The sequence below is a fragment of the Bactrocera tryoni genome, chromosome 4, assembly GCF_016617805.1.
Source record: "Bactrocera tryoni isolate S06 chromosome 4, CSIRO_BtryS06_freeze2, whole genome shotgun sequence".
NCBI lineage: Eukaryota > Metazoa > Arthropoda > Insecta > Diptera > Tephritidae > Bactrocera > Bactrocera tryoni.
In genome coordinates this window covers 78,701,475-78,719,086 of record NC_052502.1, presented here as the reverse complement: position 1 = coordinate 78,719,086, position 17,612 = coordinate 78,701,475, and the positions used below count along the sequence as shown (strand labels likewise).

The 17,612-nt window shown below is 40.2% G+C and overlaps 1 protein-coding gene across 10 annotated transcripts in view; it reads right to left on the bottom strand.

The window, feature by feature from the left end:
• Positions 1-528: 528 nt before the first annotated feature.
• The window catches only part of LOC120774345 (potassium voltage-gated channel protein eag), a 93,533-nt gene continuing 76,449 nt past the window's right edge, over positions 529-17,612 (bottom strand). For 2 of the 10 annotated variants that reach the window (XM_040103914.1, XM_040103916.1), the window contains exons 6-17: positions 17,057-17,169; positions 16,742-16,885; positions 14,903-14,999; positions 14,104-14,459; positions 13,747-13,902; positions 13,535-13,607; positions 10,663-10,862; positions 8,242-8,494; positions 7,570-7,979; positions 4,542-4,832; positions 3,703-3,876; positions 529-2,800 (exon numbers count right to left, since the gene is read on the bottom strand). In XM_040103914.1, the coding sequence (XP_039959848.1) occupies positions 1,682-2,800; positions 3,703-3,876; positions 4,542-4,832; positions 7,570-7,979; positions 8,242-8,494; positions 10,663-10,862; positions 13,535-13,607; positions 13,747-13,902; positions 14,104-14,459; positions 14,903-14,999; positions 16,742-16,885; positions 17,057-17,169 (3,386 nt within the window). In that variant the 3' untranslated portion in view covers positions 529-1,681. The remainder of the gene's footprint in view (positions 2,801-3,702; positions 3,877-4,541; positions 4,833-7,569; positions 7,980-8,241; positions 8,495-10,662; positions 10,863-13,534; positions 13,608-13,746; positions 13,903-14,103; positions 14,460-14,902; positions 15,000-16,741; positions 16,886-17,056; positions 17,170-17,612) is intronic. The other 8 variants (XM_040103924.1, XM_040103917.1, XM_040103918.1 and 5 more) reach the window with 8 other exon arrangements.

Here is a 17,612-nt window from a genome sequence, read left to right as displayed (position 1 = left end):
TAATAACTTTCAACATTAATATTTTATTTACTTAATAATCAGTACCGTTGTCTTTGTTGTTTTTGTTTGCTTAAATTTGTTCTCAGTTTGATTCTGTGTGTTCTCCATTTGTAGGACGGGTTTCTAAATGAAAACTGTAGTACAAAGTTTGCATATTTTGTATTTGTATTTATATTCATTAAATTGTATTTTCTCTGCTTGTAATTTTGCGTTCTCTTAAAATGTTCGCTTTAGTTTGTGTGGCAGTTAATTATGCAATATTCTCGTTCTTAAAACTGAGATGAAAAAATAACATATGGCAACATTGTGAACGCTTAATTTGCCGACGAAGATCGGCTGCGCTTAAATGAAGGACTACATAGTCAAGCTAGCGGGATAACCGCAAAGTGGAGTACTTAAATTGAACGAAATGAAACAACAAAATTGAGTACAGTGAGGGCTAGAATCGGCAAATAACAATTCTTAGTTTTCTTGTAGAAAGCCTTAAGGAGCTTTTTGCGTGATATTAACACTTTATATGTTGCTGTATTTCCATAAGCGAAAAATCTGACATTTGTCTACCGTTCTTAGTATTTTTCCAAAAGCCCGCAAAGCCTAAACTTTTTGTAATTGCATTGTGAGCTTTTCAAAAGCTTTCAATGACTGTTTTCGATGTTTGAAGTTTATTATGTGGGCCTACGCCTTGTACATTTTACAAAATGTCCTTGTATTGTTTTTAATAGAGAATGTGTATCAAACTAGATTAAAAAAGTTAGGCTGCTGTTGAGCGCTTTAAACTCAAAGTTTACTATAGTCTTTGTATTGCGATGTTTCGAGCTTGCAAAGTTTACCTCGTGCCCACAAAATTATATTAGCTGAAATAAAATATTGCCACGAAAGCATAAAAAAGTGGTTCGGAAAAATTACACAGCCAAGTAGCAGTAGAAAAATGAAATCGAGCTTTGTTGAAGATAAAGTTTGTTTGTTTTTTTTTTTTTTTGCAAATTAGTGGGTATTCAATTCCTCAGAAAGGCAAGGAGCTTCAGCAAGCGAAGTATTTCTGCTGTCGTCGTTAATTATCTATAATTAATCTATAGTTATTTATGACTGTACTGCGAGACGTTTTGGCCTCTGCCTCCGCGTCTTCGCCTTTGTCTGGCATGTATAATCTATTTATGCATATTATATATCTACACAGCTTCAACAGGCGAGCATTTGGACTCGCTTTGTAATACATACATATTTACAAATAAATTTACAAATTTTCTAAGCGGCTTATAACTGGTCTTGTTTTTGCTTTTAACTAGGTGACATATAATTTTTATAGCTTATTTTTGTTTTTATAATTTTCATAGTATTAATATCTGGTTGGTTATCACAAATATTTTTCTGCTTGACGCTTCAAAATGCTTTGCGTGTCGCAGTTCGCAATTTAGCGCGCTAAATTTTAAGCTTTCGAAAGCTTCTATACTCTAGTTGACAGAAAATTTAATTACTGAAAAACATTAATTTATAAGTACATCTTAAGTTAAGTTATGCTAAAACTTAGTCCAGCAAAAGCCGCAGCAGCCTAAAATGAACATGAAGCCTTCCGCAGCTTCCTTCAGCTGTACGCCATCGTCTTGCGCAGTCTGCTTTCTTCGCCGTTTTATTGCTCGAAGCTGCTGCAAGTGTCCGATTGATGACGCACCAATATCTTGGGCTAGAGAAATTCACGTTTGGTGCGTCCACCACCGCCACTGCCGCTGCCGCTGGATGTGCCGCTGGTGTTGCCACCTCCGCCCAGGGACGACGGTCCGGCCGTTGTGGGCGATGTGGCTGCGCTGCTCGATGTGGCTGTTGTTGGCGTTGTTACTGTTGGCGCCGTCACCGGCACTACCGTCGTGGGCGTCACAATGGGTTCCTCTTCCAGCAAACGCTGCTGTTCTGGACTCTGCACATGTGATGGCTGCTTGGGAGGCGCTGGTGCCTTCCTGCTCTTCGAACGCCGTTTTTTCAGCATTAGCGGTCCCAGTCCATTGCCGCCTTGTGTCGCCGCTGACCCCATCTGTGCTGGGCTAAGCAGGCTGAGTGTTTGTGGAATGGGCGTGGAGCCTGCGCCTACCGCCACGGTTGCGGACGTCGTAGTTGTAGGCACACCAACGCCTCCTGCGCCGCCACCACCTATACCGCCGATCTGTACCACTACACCCGAGGCGGCGCTTGTGCTAATGGGTGGCGTGGGCGGCACCGTTGAAATTGTTATCACAGTGTCCGCAGCTGGCGTAACCGCGGTCGAGTGTGTGCCGCCACCGCCGCCATCGACCACACCAATGCGTGTGGTCAGTACCGTGCTACCGGCCGCACCAGGCGCGCTACCACCGCCACTACCGGGTCCGAGCTCATCAGCTGGCGTTGTTTGACCCGAAGATTCCTGTGCTGGTAAACGTTTCATCAGCTCGCCTAATAAGTCCTCAATGCGTCCGATGCGCTGCTGCATGCGCTGCATTTCCAGACGGACATCGACTTTTAAATCCAACATGGTTGCGATCAAATCGCGTTGCGCCATTGTGGGTGGCTGTTCGCGTAAACCTGTGTCGTAAGTGTCCGATGTGGTGGCGCGTGACGAAGCCATTTCGATTTGCCTTTCACGCTCCAATGCAAGGTTGCGCTCTTTAGCTGCCAGTGCAGCCGCCGCTGCTGCTGCTGCCGAGCCACTTTCCCCAACTAGCCGCGTGTCGCGACTAGGAGGCGAGGCGTCAATTTCACCGCCCTCGTCGATTGTATCCTGGCGCGCGAGCGCCGCTTGACTGGCCTGTAGTTTAGGAGCTTTAGGAAAAACCTGAATGCATTCATATAATTGAGAGAGAGAGAGAGAAAGAGCGAGATGGTGATGAGAGGGAAGTAAAGGTGTGGTTGAAATTGAGAACCGCGGATCGGCAGGCAGGCAGTAGGATAGGCGATAAACACGCAGTGATGATTTGTTTTATGTTGGGTTGGGTGAATATGTCGATGGGCGAACAGTAAGAAGTTCGTACATGTAGAGCGTAGTTAAAAAGTGTGCAATGTGCGAGAGCGAGAGAACAAAATGATCATATCCTCAGTGCGCGTGTGGCAGCACGATGTTTCACGAAGCCAACGAACGGAAGATGCAATTTGTGTTGCAGCCATTTGAAGGTCCAGGGTTGCATAGGAGATGATTATTGTGAAGGTTTTGCGGTATTACGGGGTAGATGAGGTCAAACGGTATGCATGCATATTATTTTTTTTTTGGGAAGTGAGAAAGGGAGAAATAACGTTCATTAATTATTGTTTAATATGTTAGATTTTATATTTAGCTTTCTTTATTTAACAATTGAGCGCGTAATTTGTTCAAACTAAAACTTACTGCTATAAGAAACTATACTGGACATTCGGGTAAATGTCAAAATAATATTCAAAAAACAGAATTTACATACTGAAATAAATGATACAAGTACATACCAATAACCCAGCTTTAAATAACTGAAGAAGGCAGACAATTAATCAACAAAACAGCCAAGTAATAACTAGCAGCTAAGACAAGATCTTCATTTATTCTATGTGTGGCAACTCTGGTTTACAATCATAGCAGACACTACATAACAAATCTTCCAGTGCTGCCAACTACTTTCTGTACTTTGTTCTATGTCAAAAAGAAATGAAAAAAATACAATAATTTCGCTTTTTTAGCTAGTGTGGATTGAGTCTGCTACGTTTACTAACATCCAGTATGCGTATGCGTCGCCATTTGCGTTCCACCCACGAAGTAGTCGCAGTTGCGGTAGTCAGCGATTCCAAACTCTTGACGCGCTTTGCAGCTGCTGCCGCCACAGCTGCGGTTGTCAGCGGGTCCCTCAACTCGATAATTTGTAAGCTCGTCTCTAAGGACTCGGCGCTCTGCAAAGGAAAGCCATTGGTGTGCTTTTCTAACGCCATTAAGTAGGACCAGAAAGGATTTGCGATTTTGAATGGACCGATTGCGCCGGAGAAATTGAACTAGCTTACTCTCGGAAATGTGGCGACAAGGATCTGATTAATGAAAATATTCGTGAATTGTGACTGATTAGCAGAGGCTTCGCGTACTAATTCTTCACTAAGAGTGAGACTTAGGTCTCTCTAAATCAATTTAGTTGCTCTTAAAAGCTTTTCAAATTATAAATATTTTCATGTATGCTCCAAAACTTAACTGTACTCTTTTACAACTATTTAAAAATCGTCTTTCGAAATACTCTTGAATCTGAACTTTTGGTAACTGTTTGGTATTTTTAGTGAAGCTTTGCAAAGTTTCAAGTTCCGAGATTTAGAAAAGCTTACTGTGCTTTTTAAGCTTTTGTTAAAAAATATCCTTTATTATCCCGGAAATGTATTCGAATCAAAGTAAAATAGAAATTATGACGAAAATTATATGAACTTAAAAAAAAATACTAGACAGCCAATAATTAAATTAGAAATCAGTTTAAAGATGTTAATGTGCAAGGCTTAAAGCTAAATGGTGACAGTTTTTTTAATTGTTCTCTGTTTAGAATACTTTCATTATTATCTATTTAAGCTTTTGTAATTACTTTATTGCCTTGTCCACCATTACTACTCGAAGTACTGCTCTGCCGCGCTTGGGCAGTGCTCTCACGCAGACTTTCGCGGGCGCTCAAACTTCTCGAAACTGCTACCTTGGCACTTGTATCGCTAGCCGAATCGACACTTGAACTGCCCAAAAGGCGCCCCCATTTACTAGCACGCGTACTACGCGCAGATGGTGGACCCGATGAGGGCGAGGGTGATGGCGTTGGAGAGGGTGCGGCAGCTGTTGTTAGGATGCGTGAGTCCTCTGTGAGGGTTAATTTAGCAGGCAACTTCTTGAATGGGTTGTCACAAACAAACACGAGCAAGGCGAGAATGCGGGCAGCCGGAAAAGAGGTTGCAAGGATATCAAGTAAAAGGAAAATAAAACAAAAACCCACAAAAAAATGTGGCGGTGGTGACCGTGCGGAAAAAGGATTGCAAAGACAATATATTTCGGTGGTGTAAGGGTTAAGCATGTGAAAATAGATAAAATGAGCAATAAACAATTTTGTTGTTAGTATGCAATTTCGAAATGTTTTTGTGTAAAAATTTTGTGAAATTCAAAAAAGTTACAACAAAACACAACAACAAACACAAGCATTTAAGCCGTTCAGATTTTCATTCAGAGATAATGCGAACATTGGAAAGCATATGTTGGAATAGTGTTAAATTGTAGTAATATATGGGAGTTTAGACGGAACAGTTGTGGGAATGGACGTTAAGGTTTGCGGATGAGTGGGAAGAGAGAAAAAGAGACAACAAGCATAAGTACGAGTACCACGTATGTATGTACATAAACATAAATATTTGTTTTTAAAATACAGTTATTTTTCACCTTAAGGGTTTCGGAACAAAAAAATACGCTACGTGATATAAGAATACACAGATATAAACAGCAATTATCATAAGTAATAATAACAAACTATGCAGTTAGTTGTGAAAATTCGGATGCCTAAAAGTAGGCAATATGTATTGTGCTAAGCATGCGATGTTTGTTGATGGAGAGTTATATAGAAATTCAATGTGTTTTAAACATTAAATTTTCCGACGCCTGAAGGTATACTATTATTTATTATAAGAACCATAGTGGCGGAAAAGAAATAAAGACAGCAGTAAGAAAAACCAAACTGAGTAGAACTAAACTCACTTTGAGGTGTGTATGTACTTACATAGTTACATAGGGTAGTCGAAAAAGTCTTTTCGTATTTCTAATCAAACTTCAACTTATTTTTGTATATATATAATGAACTTTAATGAACCAAATATGTACCATTTTTGTCGGCTTTTACTGGTTTCCCGGCGAAAAACTGCGACAAGTAATTTTCACAGGCTTCTTTTGAAGCCAACTTTACTGCATTAAGGGAGTTCTGTATTGACCGAAACAAATGGTAGTCCGATGGTGCAAGGTCAGGGCTTTATGGTTGATGCATCAAAACCTCCCAGCCAAGCTCTTCCAGTTTTTGCCAAGTCACCAAAGATGTGGGTGGTTTAGCGTTGTCCTGATGGAAGACGAAGCCCTTCCTGTTGATCAGTTCTGGCCGTTTCCTTCGATTGCTTTCTTCAATCTCATCAGTTGTTGATAGTAAAATGTAGAATCAATCGTTCGACCAGGCTGGAGCAGCTCATAGTGGATGATTCCTTTCCAAACCCACCAAACACTTAGTATAACCTTTCGAGGCGTCAAACCTGGCTTTGTGAGCATTTGCCGAGCTTCAACACGCTTGGACTATGATCTGTTTCGCACAATGGTATTTGATCCAGGTTTCGTCTCCTGTTACAATTCGCTTCAGAAATGGTTCGATTTCATTTCGTTTCAGCAAAGAATCGCAGATGTTACTTCGGTCCATTAAATTTTTCACAGGCAATTCATGTGGTACCCAAACCTTGAGCTCTTTTTGTAGCCAACCTTTTTTAAATGGTTTAAAACCTTTTCATGATGAATGTTAAGTTCCTTAGCGATGTCATGGCTGCTTATGTGACGGTCCTGGCCAAACTTTTCCACAATTTCATTGACTTTTTCAACTATATGTCGACCAGAGCGAGGTGCATATTTCACATCGAAATTTCCAGAATTTCTGGATTATATTCACACATTTTTGAACAGCTGTAACTTTCTTTCAACTTCCCCGAATATAATTTTTATAATTAAATACAGCTTAAAATCTCACCTTTCCAACACTATATGGTATGTCACAATGTGATTGGTAGCACTGGAGCTATACGACTGCTACGACATCTATTAAAAAAATACGAAAACACTTTTTCGACTACCCGAGATATAGAAGAAAGTAGGCTTTGCATGCTGAAGGAGCTTAGTTAGGAATAGTATCTAATTAAATATAGTATATGTTCTTTTATTCAGAAAGCTGTGGCATTTTGAGTGAAATAGCAAGTCTTGAAAGGAAGCAAGACCTTAATAAAAAGGAAATATTTTATACTTTGTGTGGAAGGAATGGCTTAAATTAATATTAAAACTCATTTGGGGTCTAGAAAGGAAAATATATTTAAGATCTTCGTATAAGAACTGGAGGTATAATAATAACTCAGAGATCAAAATTGTATTCACTATGTCCTATACAAGGTCTTTTAAACGGTTTTTGAGTATTTACTGTAAATAATTTTATAGATAATTTTCGCCTTCCTTGTTTCTACAAATACATATACCATGTTTACACTTCGTTCCATCATACTTACAATTTGGCGTTGCGAAAAGCACAATTATCATTATTTCACACACAATTAATATTGGTTATGAGTAACAGTATCCAAAGCACGCAATTATACAGTATTTTATATGACAAACGCACAACGGTACATTGACGAAAGAACACATTTAATAATATAATAATAAAAATGCTATTATAAAAAGTATAAACGTAAAATGAAATAAAAAGCGTACACGAAATACGCACACACATGCATTTAGCACATAAAATACGGCAACGCCGCACGCATCATCTACGCTACATACACGCAAACATATATATTTACAAAGAACCGTTGTCTTACGTACACGTTGCGCCTACATACCTTGGTGCGATCCGCGTCACCGTCGCCCTTCTCCACATCACTTTGGCCGGAGACAACCTCTTTGGAGCCAGTTTGGACCTGCGGCGTACGACGGAATTTCGAGAATATCTTACGCACCAAATGGTCTTGATTTTGAGGCAATTGAGGTTCGTTTTTACGCCGTTCGGCCAATTCTTTCTCGCGCTTCACATCGGCCACCTTGCGAAAAATCAGTCGATGTCTTAAATTGTAGGTGAGCACCAGATTGCGTGCAAAACTATTCGCAAATGCCGAATAGAAATCGAGGACTTCGAGCAATTTATCACGCTTGATGGCATGCAAATCACAATAGGTTAGGGCGCGCACATTGGCAGCGCTCTGGCCAACGGCCGAATCCTTCCAGAATTGATCGCCGAAGACGTCGCCCTTACCTATGGGTCAAGAGAATAGCATTAAAAGTTTCATAAAAACAAAGCATGTCGGTGCAAGCGGGTTTATACAGAAAGAGACAGAGAGAGAGAAAGAGAGAGCGTACAATTGGAAAACTTAGCGCGCTGCAAGGAAATTGTGATTAAGTGCAAAATAGGATTGGGCTACAGAGGGCGCTCCCTAAAGGTGGGCAAACTTTGGTGTCTGGTGTTGTTTGGCACCCTTAGGAGACTTACGGTTCAAGCCAAGGTTTTGCAAACTCACCCAATATTGCCACAACTTCATCGTCCTGTATCACCTCCAAACTGCCGGTCACTATGAAACACAAACTGTCGATGCTCTCACCGGTATGGTAGAGCAGATCGCCCGGCGCCGAGTGCGACATCATGAAGTGCATGGCTAGCGCGCGCAGACAACCATCCGAGGCAAGACGAAATGCTGGATGCTCGTTAAATACTTTGCGATTTAGATGAACACAAATGTCAGCCTTCATATCTTTCGGACAATAGTTTAGTACCTGCGAAGTGGCCAAGCCGCATCATAAACGGCAAAACGTCAAACAAAGTGCGAGAGCACAACAAAATCAAAAGAGATGGGCGTGGCAAATCAAATACGATGTGAAAATAAAAGAAATCGAAAGAAAAACAAATGTGCAATGCAGATAAATGAGTGCGCCGAGTGACAGAGAATAGTAGAGAGAGAGAGAGAGATGAGTAGCTGGCGCTGAACTTTAAGCGATGAGCATAAACTTCGAAATATAAGTAACATACTATACATAACGGGTATTCATGAGGTTTCAAGTCTAAATGACAAGTCTGATGAACTTTTTCGTCAAACCAATGAAAGCTGCCAAAAAGCTTAATGACCTTGACAGATTTTTGCATACCCATTTTGATTTTTTTCTGTTAAAAATGAATTTATTTTACTCTGGAAAAGGTAGCGGGTGATATTTGATACAAAATAGCATGATACACACGCACACTCACACATACGTACAGACATTTTCGAATCTCACTGGGAAATGGAATTGAGTCTGCGTGCTTAGCGAGTTCCGCCTTTTGACCACTGCGTAAATTTAACTTAAAAAAACTAAATTTTGAAATAGCTAATATAGGCAGCAGGCCCTCTTTTAGAGTGATTTACCAACACTGCTTACGTCTTAAGTACTAAAAAATATTATAAGCTTTCACAGCGCTTTCACGAATTGAAAGCTCTCTAAGCGCGCTTTCAACTCCATTTCCGACTGAGACACCTGGCAACTTTTTTTGCTGCTTCGCTATGTGAGAGTAAGTGTTCGTTCCTTGGGCGACTCTCGTATGTCGCATCTATGTATGTGTGTGTTTACTTTCAATGAGTCAGACCTATATGTTTTCTATGTAAAATAGTGATAATCGACATAAAGTCGGAACTGTTTCTTGCGTTAACTGAATTTTGTGCTACTGTTGTCGCTAGTCGCTAGTGGTTGTTGTATTTCATGTGTTTGTTGTCTATACTATTTTTAGGCACAAACTACAGTCAACGAAAATGGTATAAAGACGCTTCTATCTGTTTCAGAGCGCAGCAATTGCGCTGCTATAATGATTTAAACCAAATGCGCTACAAGCTTTGACAAAATATATTGAGCTTTTTATGAGCTTTTGAATATTGCCATGATTTGGTTTAAATTCCATCTAAAGGCACGGATTTGACGGACGCTTTTCGTTTTGGCGCACGGATTTGCGGTTTTTATAAGGCGCTAAACCGAGCATGATGACCGAGCGAGCGAGCGAGCTTACCTGGACGTAGTTAAAGGGAGTAGAAAAATAAAAAAAGAGAGACAAATAAAGTAAAATGCAAATTGAGCTGGATTCGAAAATTAGTTCGAAAACAAAGTTATAAAAGCATGAAGAGAGAGCAAAGAGCAAGTAAAGAGCAAACATTTACAAAGCGTTTGTTAAGTTATAAAAAAGTTTTGGCGAAAAGCACTAAGCAGAAAAAATGTGGAAGTTAAGTAAGAATAAAACCGCGCTCTAAAAGCAAATGCAAACGTTAGCGGGGCTTAAATGGCCCCAAACGCGAAAGAAATGTTTTGCAAGCAAATTATGAAAATGGAAAATGGCAAGTACTGCTAATGAAAACCGCGCATGAAGCTTAGGAAAGCGCCTAAAACTATGCACCTCCTCTTACACACACAGATTGCAGTGCATTACTTATGCGCGTTGGCTGAGTGCGTGAGTGTCTGTTAAGATGTGTGAAGTTGGCTGTGGTGCCGTGGCTGTATGCGTGTGTGTCCGCTGTGTTCGGGTTCGTGTTGACCATAGCGGCGCGGTGGTCGCGGACGTTTGTTGTGTGTGTAACTCTGGCTTTGCGTGACACATTAAGTATTGAAGTGGCTTCAGTTGCTTGTGAAGAGTAGTCGAGTGGTCGAGTGTGTGCACCAGTTTTCGTATAAATTTATGTTTTGTGTACTTTTTACATTTTTTGTGTTAAATAATGTCGAGCACACCACTAGGCTGAAGCTCTTCTAACTACTCAACTAATATACTCAACTATTCGCATACAATTTACATACTTTACAAAAGCTTTTCTGCTTGCATACATACGTACATACTCAGCATACTATTAAATCGCGGCATACATATGCGTTTGTGTGTGGCTGAGGATGAGTGTTTTTGTGTTGGCGTTGTGCGTGAGTGCGTGCATTACCTTTTCGGTGTCCAAGCCTTTGGTCATGGCCCACGTGGAGACCACATAATCCATGACGCGTTCGCTGAGCGCCTTCGGCACCTCGTGCAACTTCATGAACTCGCGCACATTATTCAACATGTCGTGGTACTTCGCCGTCGCTGAGGTCATCTGTTGGATGATGGTCGTCACGTGACCGAATATCGTCGCGTACAGCAGCGCTACACGGTGGCAGAGAGTGGAAATAAGCGAAATATGAAAGAAAATTAATTGTGTGCTCATTAAAATATGTGCGTGCGCGCAAGCTCACTGGGTTAAGTGGACTATTTTATGGCGCTTCTAAAAATTTCACTTCAATTATAATCCATTTTATGCAGCATACTTTTCGGGTACTTAACACTGAGCAGAATAACAAATGAAACAACACAAATGAATGGAATGGAAGTGTGGGTTATGGGATGTGGAGCGTGGCAAATGTAGATGGCTGGAAGAGGAGTAAGGGAATTAATGTGGTGGTACTAAGGGTCGCAGTAAGAGCGATAAATACATAGTACTCGTAGAAGAGCTGAAGAAATTAGTATGCGAATTACGAACGCAAGCTAGAACAGTAATAAATGCCCAAAATTGTTGTTGTGTTATGAGTATGATGGTGGCAGTAGAAGAATGGCAGTGCCGAGAAGTCGAAATTTTGTATAGAAGTGCTTAACAAAGTGGGTATACATTTCGTGCATGCTTTTACGTGAGCTACAACAAACATTTTTAACTTCCCCACCGCTTTGCTAACAAAAAAACAGTAAAGAGTTGTAGCTCAGGCAAAAACATTTGTTTGAGGCCTAACGGTTTCTTATTTTTTCTTGAAGAATTGCGCTAAATGCTGATTTAAAAAAAAAAGTTAAGGATTAGCTTTCTGTCACAACGTATCGGCGTTCTAAGCTGTCCAAGTGAGATCCCTCTTAGAATCGATTTCTTAACACAACCTAGCCTTTCTGTTCTCAAATGACTTATACTTTTCGTTCGGCGGTGAATTTGCTGGAAGTAAGGGTTCCATAACTCGACAGTTGTTTTTAATGATGGCTTCCTTGAAAGCTTCAAAAACTACTTTCTTTTCATCTGTGCTCAAATTTTGCGTCGTTGCTGGTCTCTCGGTCAGAGATATAAGCTCGGGATCTATTAAGCGAACTCTATCATCTCTGGCTTATTCAATATAATATGCAGCGCCTATAGAAAGTCTTTTAGCCAGGTATTTCAGTGGCTTGACTGTTTAGTGTTTCCCAAGCAGACTTTAGTATTGTTCTGCTTAATACAACTTAGTAAATGTCGGCAATCATCCTTTCAAAGTTGCTAAGACAGCTTGTTTGAGCTCAACTGGATTCTAAATAATTGGCGACTGCAACATAATCTCATCTGATAATGAAATCGAATATAGCATTGAGTCGAAAGCTTCTTACCGACTTTTGGTCTCGTTCGACTCTTAGTAGGTATACGTAAGACTTCTTGTGGAACCCCATCATCACTTGGATCTCTAAATCGCAGTGAGTTTATGGTATCAGTTTATGAACCATTGCGTCGAAAGCTACTTACCGACTTTTTGCTTCGTCCGACTCTTAGTAAATATACCTAAGACTATACGTGGAACCCCATCATCACTGAAATTTCTGAATCGCAGTGAGTTTATAACATCAGCTTATGAACCAACAACCATCTAGCTGTCTACATTTAGCCTCGGTGGATTAGTAGATTTACCTGAGACTGCACCCCACTATGACTGGTATCTCTCAGTCGCAGTGAGTGTATAGTATAAGATTATGAACCAGCTTGATTTGATACATCCGGTTGCCTTTATTTCAAAACATTTAAGCATTTTTGTACAACTTCGTGGAAGATCAAGATTCAGAAACGTTCTCGGACATAAAAGGAGCTAGTATAAATCTTCTGGTTAAAGACGTGTTAGTTTATTTTACCCCTAAAGTGCAGTGAGGATCTAATTACGTTACAAAAAGTAGCACATCAAAACTCAAAAACTTACATAACCCACAATTTGATCACCAAAAACTAACACCAACGCAAAACAAAGCGAAATCCAGCAATTTTTCTTTGTGCAGCTTTTAGAACTCACATATAGCGACGAATTGTCCAACTATTTAAATTTCATGACGCAGTGTTGTATTTCGGAAGCATTTACAGTTTATATACAGTTTAGATAAAAATATGTTTGTTATGAAAAGTTTATACAGAGAAAAGAGCAGGAGTTTCAATTAGAGAGAGTCGAATGTTCCAATGTTGGGGCTTTAACCCTTCTTTCGCTTTCAATTAAAGAAAATGCATGAAATGGTGTCAGTGGTGGTGAGCGCTGATTCGATTGTTTAGCCTACAGAGAGCTACTGGTATGAGTACTGGCAAAAATGTGATTCGGATACAACAACTCTGCTACAAAATGTGGGTTCAACGGGAAGTTTCATGAGCTGATTTCGACTGAACTTTTCAGATTTGTTTAACTAATGAAATAATTCAATAGAGACACACTACACCAACTCAGCATTTATTAGTTCTAGCGGCGTGACGGCGGCGAAATGTGTGAGCCCGTGTAGCGTGGAGGTGCCATGGCAACCACGTGGCCTTGCCTTGCAGCAAGCTTCAATGCGAAACGGAAAGTTTTTTTTAATAATGAAAGGAAATTTTCTCAGAAATTCTCAGACAATGCATCGTTTAGTATTAAAAATTATTATTAAATTTAGTTTAATTTGGGTTTAATTCTTCACTACGCGTTTTGTTGCTCGGGGCGCACACATTTGCTCGGCTGCCGTTTTGCGTTTACGTCTCTTACGAAGCGTTGCGCAATTTCGTTTCGTTTAGCGAAATTGGACGCGGCAACGGAACGTGTCGGACACTGCACCTGCAATAATCATCATGCAGATGGTGAACACCTTCTCGTTGTCCGTCTCGGCGGCCACATTGCCGAACCCCACCTGCAAGTACACAAAAGTGATTCCGTTTAAAATGCATGCAATACCGAAGAAAAAACGGTAAATTAAATTTATAAAAGTTTTCGCTCTGATTTAGTTAAGGCGTATTTGCAAAAGCAGCGCTCGGCTGCATAGAACTCACCGAAGTCATGCATGTCATGGTGAAGTACAGCGCCGTCACATACATACTCTTGCGCGACGGACCATTTATCAGTTCCGGTCCGGTGTCGTTGCTCCAGATGTACGAGTATGGCGATTGCGTCACGTTTGCCAGCTTCCACAGCCAACTGTACTGTATCTATTCGAAAATAAAAACAAGCAAATAAGTGCGGAACAAAAATGTAAAAGCGAGTTTGGTAATAAAACGAATGAGCGAATAAAACGAAAAGGCGGTGGTTGTGAAAGTATAAGTATTTTGGGGGGAAGAGAAGAGCAGCCGGACAAATTTGTGATTTGTATAATCGCTTGTTTCCTTTTGGTCAATGTTTGTGTCATGTACCACACTTACTCCATTGTCGGCATCGCTGCGGCCGATCGAGTACCAGATGCAGGCCAGCCAATGCGCCACCAGCATGTAGAAACAGAGCAGCAGTATGAGCATGGCGGCGCCATATTCCAGATAGCGGTCTAGCTTGCGCACCACGCGCCCCAGTCGCAGCAGGCGCACCACTTTTAGGGCACTGAAGAGCGAGCCAATGCCGTCCTCATCGCGATCGAAAGCGTTGAAGACGTCGTATGGCAGGCAGCTGAGCAGATCGATGATGAACCAGGACTTTAGGTAGTTCATGCGTATCACTTTGGGGTCGCTGACGACCTCGCCGCCGGGCCCCACGAATGTTGTGTGGAAATTTAAAACTGCAAAGAGAAAATTTAGAGAAGGTTTTGCGAAATTTCGTCATATCTGAATAAAGTATTATATAAGCATGAGGGATAGGCTAAGGGTTTTTAGACGGAAACGGCAGGACGTGCTAGAATTGTCCTAAGCTTAGACAAGCTACTTTAACCATCTGGGAACGCATTCCTACCCAAGAGAAATCATTATATTTTGGAATGGGTAGATCATGCATTTATAATTTAGTATTGCCGAATTTATGTGGTGTCTTAGGTCAGGGGCGGATCCAGAACAGAATTTTGGGGGGGAGGGAACTATATAATTTTGTACTTGCAACTCAAAGTCTCTTTCTTCGCGGAGTGTCACTTATGATTGAAATAATGTATAACTTTTAACTTTTGGGCTGGAGGAAACTCTCCGCAGTCCCCTACTTAGGTACACTTTCAATAATGATGGATTTACTTACCAATATCTATAAAGAATATAACATCTACAATGGAATCAACGACGAGTAATGAAACGTCTTCTGATGTTTTGTTTTTAAAAGCTACATTGTATGGCACCTGCAAAGTGAATTACGTAATTATTAATAGAGTTGTCATGATAATATTATTGCAAGAAAAATGTTTGCTTAAGAAGCTGCTGACATGGAACACGCAGTAGTTACTGAAGGATATTTCATTACGCATGGAGGACCGCATTTTCTTAATAAATACGGATTCACTTTGGATTTTCTCCTCCATCCAACAAAAGCTATAGAATATTCATTCAGAAAAATAGAATTTCAGCTTGCTCATACCTTTGAGCTATCCTACCCAACGCTCACCGCTTTGACTCACTTTCCGAATTCATGTAAATTGCACTTGAGCGCACAAATCACATGATTCTACAGCACTCGGCAAGCGGGTAGCAACCGTTTACCACACAGAGTTACCGCAACGACCGACGCGTATTTATTATGCCCAAAGAACATGAGCACATAAATGTTTGCTCTAACACGGTTACGAGCCACTCCGCTTACGAATTTCTACACGAAATCGCGTTAGCGAAATGTATGTGTGTTAACGGCACACAGAAACCTCATTCAAAGCGCAAATTTTGAATACGTAATGTAATAAAAGTGGTCGTTTATGGCGCGTGGGTGTCTCGTACACACACATTAGGCTGAATCCGATTCGTGCCTAGATACCCTATGCGAAACGTGCTTTTCGCAGGTTAACGGCAGCTCGAAGTTCATATTCGAAGCTAGGGAAAAGCATTTTAGGCATGTTTTACTTAGTCGAAACTGCTTTAGAACTAACATCTGCTGTGGAGAAAGCATTGGTTTGATTCTTAAAAGAATTTTCAGGTGAGACTCACAACGCGAAAGATCTCTTTTCCTTCATTTGAAGTTAAAACGAGCTTACCCACAATTCTTATTTGGAAGTGTTATTAAGGATTATCATTTCCACAATTACTGTTATACATACTGTCTATACAAAGTCTCTGACTTCTGATGTTGAGAAAGCATTGTTTTAATTCCTAAATGAATTTTCAAGTGGGTCGCACAAACGTACAGCAAACCCGAAATAGCTCTTTAATTCTCTTTTCTCTCATTTGAAGTATTCCGCTCTTTCAATATCATCTTTTAGAACCCTTAATTCTGATTTAAATTGATTTGAGGGACTATCATTTCAACAATTAATCTCATAACGTCCTTACCATTTTATTCTAACTATATTTTTGGTTAAGAATTTGTCGAAACTTTATCAACCTTAACATTTCGTATGGTAGTCGAAAAAGTATTTTCGTTTGGTCGACCACTTTTTGCCAAATCTTTTATGAATCTTAAAATCTCACCTTTCCAACACTATGTGGTATGACACAATGTGGTTGGTAGCACTGGAGATATACGACTGCAACGACATCCATTGACAAAATACGAAAAGACTTTTTCGACTATCCAATATAAAAAAGATTTCAAAGCCAAGAGCGTCATGTAGCTGCTCGTCACACCGCATAAAGTGGAAACTGCAGAGCATTTATAAGTTCAAGACTCTGCCTACCAGCTTATTTTATGTTCATTAGAAATTAATCACTATATTATTACAAAGTACATTCTGTGTATTACTACTTTACTATGAGCTTCATTAGATTTTCTTTTCTCTCTTTTCTTTGCAGGTATGTCAATTGTTCTTGAATAATTTAAGCTACTTTTGCCGACATTTTCTGGCGACCATTAAAATCAGTCAATTTAATAATTTATGCCGTTTTATGTGCGTGTTCCATTTGTCTCACACGCCAAGTGCCACAAGTTATAGCTTACCATAATGGCGGTATAAAATGTTAAACATAATATCACCCAATCCCAAATTGCTTTAAATGCACAATAATGCAAAAGAATGTGTGGCGGCGTCTTAGGCGCTTCTTGTCTGTATTGTGGCATAATATCGGCGCTGAGTGACATCATCTGTAAGAGGGAAATGAAGTGGCAAGCAGTATAGATAAAACAGATCAGCAATCGGAAATCAAAAGAAATTTAAGAAATAAAACTAAAAAAATGGCGTGTGACTGTTTCAAAAACAGTTAGAATTTTAACTGAAATATATCTTAAACGAAGCACCACGTGAGTTTTACTTACATGCGCCAGATTGGATTGCTTCGTTGGATCCTTTAGTGTTGGCAGATGTGCGCTGAATTGACGGCTTCGTGTCACCGAACGCGCCAGTTTGGCGAATTTCGATAAACCTAAAACTTGAGAGTAAATATCAAAAAATTTACATTAACGACGACAACACAACACAACAACGACAACTGAAATTTGAAATTTGCAATAATAGAGAGAAATCAACAAAATCCAACATGAAATAGTAGAAGTTCATACTACATGGGGTGTTATGGTGACGCGTTGCTTGGGTGGAGTTCAAAGTATGAAGTTAATGGTGGAAGTTAGTGTTGCTCAGTTATGTAGTTCAAACCGTTTAGAGATCCGCGCCGAGTTTCGACAGCTGTTCAGTATTATGCGCTCTTTGTGGAGTGTTTGAGAGTGGCATTATTAAATTGCGGTTGTTTTAAAATAGCTCTGATTTAATAATTGGTCTGACGATTGTTCTATTTAGACTTCTTGCTTTTTATTTTGGTTTTAGTTAAAGTTCAGACTATTCAAATTAAGTGATGTATTTGTAGAGCAGAATTTT